Source organism: Vitis vinifera, chromosome 4 (genome assembly GCF_030704535.1).
Source record: "Vitis vinifera cultivar Pinot Noir 40024 chromosome 4, ASM3070453v1".
Taxonomy (NCBI): Eukaryota; Viridiplantae; Streptophyta; class Magnoliopsida; order Vitales; family Vitaceae; genus Vitis; species Vitis vinifera.
In genome coordinates, this window is record NC_081808.1 from 12,071,035 (window position 1) to 12,074,281 (window position 3,247).

A 3,247-nucleotide genomic window follows, 5' to 3' on the forward strand; every position below is an offset into this window, starting at 1 on the left:
TTATTGATTGATTCAGAAAAAAATTACTTTTAATTTAAAAAATTAAGGCTAGAATTTGTATTAAAATCATTTATGGAGCTTTTATACAAAATAAGCAATTAGTAACTTCACAACATTTTAACCATTTAGGCAAAATAAATAATTAGAATGAGTTTTGAGGACTTTTGTGCAAATAAAGATAACCATGATTTATACGGTACCGGTGACCGTGAGTTACAAAAAATGAGTTACTATATTCATTGCAAGAGTAGTAAAATTAAAATTTGAGTACTCGGTTTCCTATGTATTTCCTTTTTCCACCACAAATTCACAATTTCCTCGAGCTAACTCCCTTTAATAAAGGGGTTTTTCATTTTTGGGTCCAACACATCAATTAAACAAAAATGACCACATAGACAACTACTGAGAGTGAATGAATTCTCAAGCAAACAAAGGGGTTTGACTGGAGATGTATGAGGAATAGAAATAGGGGGTCAGCTTCCCAGCAGGAAATTAACCCTGCTCTTTGCATTCAAATTCATTTGAGAACAACGACCCCTTGATGCCTTTTTTGAGATGAGTCTTGGATGCAGACGTTTTGGAGGGGATGATTTGTGGGTATCATCGATCTTCTCCGATAAGCCTCCTCCATAGCTTCTGCTGGTCTTCAGCTTCTTATTGTAAGGGTTCTCAGGCTTGGCCAAATCCTCCAAGCATCTCACGTTTGATAAAGATGTAAATGACTCTGATTTCCCTTGGTAATACTTTGATAGACCCCTCCTGAAAATCCACACATTCACCACCATTGTTCTATTTTTCCTCTTATTGATTTTATAAATTAATGAAGAGTCAGAGAAGAGAGAGACTCACTTGAAGGGAAGATGCTGAAAAAGAGAAGACATGTCATGCAAAGCGGTTGCAGGTGGTGCAAGCTGATCTTGTGATGGGGGTGAAGAAGAGGCCGAAGAAGTGAATTCCTCCATTGAATCCGATTCACATGAGCCCACACCAACAGAAACTTCAGATGCAGACGAAGACGCTGAATCACCCCCATCAATTTCACCTTCCTCCATCATCCCGATACCGCCTTTACCCTTCAAACAAGAAGCAGAAAAGGAAGAAAACTCGAACATTCTTTCCATAACGATCTCAAACTTCCCGACCAACCAAACAAGCAGTTTCTCTCTCTATTTTCTCACTCCAAAGATCATGAACCACACACACAGAGGATAGTCGGATGATGTGCCAACCATGTGCATTTATTTATAAGTAGGTGAGCAAAAAGGAGTAGTGGTCTGCAACACTTTACAGGGTATGGATTGAAAAAGAGTAAAAAGAAAGCTTGTCATGCCAAGTCATTCTATTAAAGATTCGACATTATCCACTCACTCTTTCCTTGTCCACAACTTCAAATATTGCCCACAACTACTCTTGGCATGTGTTTCCACGCCGCACTCTTCTTTCGAAGTGGGTGTGGTTTGGGGCCAGGGCGCGTGGGCGCGTGGGCTCTCTCACTTTCCCCCCAAACAAACAAACTTCGGATAAGGCTAAAGCCTTCCACCCCTTTTTTCCTCTTGTTAATTAATGTCAACTTATCCAAGTCCAAGTCGCTTTCTCACCGCCCATTGTTTCTACTTTTATGTTTTATTATTTCTATATATTTCGTTCCCCTTTTTGTGAGGCAACGCCGAGTGTTTTGTCATCCTCTTTTGACAAACAATATCACTTTAATAAAAGGTCAAAAATAAAAATTGTGGCATAATCCTTTTTGCGACCAATTTGCTATAAATTTTTACAAGAATAAAATTTTATTTATATTAGTAATATTTTTTACTTTTATTTTCGTTTTTAACAAGTAATCTAGCAATAAAATAAACTAATTTTCTATTTTAATTTCATATTATTAGAATTTCAAATGTATCTAACCATAATGATTTGCTCAATATTTTAATAATATATAGATAATTTTAGTATTATAAAATATTTTATAAGATGTTTTTTTGGTCAATAAAATATTTAAGGTTAATTTTGTTGGAGGTTTTGACTAAATATAGAAAATTTTATTAAACCCTTTCATGATCATTGACCTCTCTTCTTTTATTTAATATAAATTAATTAATTTAAGGGTAATTTAATTAAAATGATGATCCCTTTAAAATTTTAATTTTGTTTTTTTTTTTGTTTTATAAAATACCTTCAATTTTATTTTTTTCTAAAAACAATTATTTTTTTAAAATTACATACAAATATTTGAAATAATGAATAACATTTTTTGTTAAAAATATATTATTTTTCAAATAAAAAATAGGTAAAAAAGTATATTTATAAATATGAAAATTATTTCATATCAAAATTCGGAATAGATAAATAAAATCCAGACATGTAATGTCTTATCTAAAATTCATTTTAGAATATATTAGATAATAGGAAGAGATTTTCTCGTGAGTAAAATTTTCAAGAGCAAATTACTCTCCAAAAATCATGGCGTGTATAAAATATTAGATAAATCACTTAAAGATTTTATATCTTATATAATATTTTTAATTATATCACAGTAAATCTACGCTAGTAAGTTGTCTACTACATTATTATTATTATTATTATTATTATTATTATTATTATTATTATTATTATTATGCCAAATTAGGATAAGACTAGTAGATGGATTCCATACATGAAAGGGGAGTTCCAGAGGTGAGTGGGAGGAAAAACGGGTGGCGGCACCACGTTTGAGCTCTGATCCACTTTAATTGAATGTTGATTAGATTTAAAACCAGCCTTCGATCTATTTGCGATAATTCATATTTTTTTTTTTCCTTTTTTGTCTTTGATTTTGGATTGTTCTCAAACGGTAATGCCAATCCAAAGATTTAAGTATAGGTGGTGTTTGTTTTTTAGCTGAATAGAAAAAGTCAAATATTTTGATTTTTTCTATTTAGCTAAAAGTAACATATTGATTTCATCTAATATAGCTAAAATGAATTTATTATCAATAAGTTCAGTTTAATTATATTAAATGATGACAAAAAGTTACTTTTAGTTGAATAGAAAAAGCCAAAATATTTGGCTTTTTCTATTCAGCCAAAAAATAAACACCACCTAAATATTATAGCGTGGAAAAGAATATGCAAATAAAAAATCCAAATCTAGAAAAGTTGATAAAGATAAAAACATAATGTCTTTCTACAAGAAATTTTAATCTATTTTTCTGTTTAATTGTTTTTATTTTTAGGATACAGTTGATTGGTAGGATAAGATATAATATGAT

General features: G+C 31.0%; 1 protein-coding gene across 1 annotated transcript; it reads right to left on the reverse strand.

Moving 5' to 3' along the window:
• Positions 1–251: 251 nt before the first annotated feature.
• On the reverse strand, positions 252–1,459 carry LOC100242814 (protein OXIDATIVE STRESS 3). The gene is made up of 2 exons (XM_002272915.4): positions 850–1,459; positions 252–759 (listed from the first exon to the last, which is right to left on the reverse strand). The coding sequence occupies exons 1-2, from the start codon at positions 1,119–1,121 to the stop codon at positions 474–476; spliced, it is 558 nt and encodes a 185-aa protein (XP_002272951.1). The 5' UTR covers positions 1,122–1,459; the 3' UTR covers positions 252–473.
• Between the last annotated feature and the right edge of the window lie 1,788 nt (positions 1,460–3,247).

Excerpts from the sequence above, each read along its gene's own strand:
- LOC100242814 (XM_002272915.4), bottom strand. The coding sequence starts at position 1,121 with ATGGAAAGAATGTTCGAGTTTTCTTCCTTTTCTGCTTCTTGTTTGAAG. Across the intron at positions 760-849 it reads TTTCAGCATCTTCCCTTCAA|GAGGGGTCTATCAAAGTATT; the intron begins GTGAGTCTCTCT and ends GTGGATTTTCAG.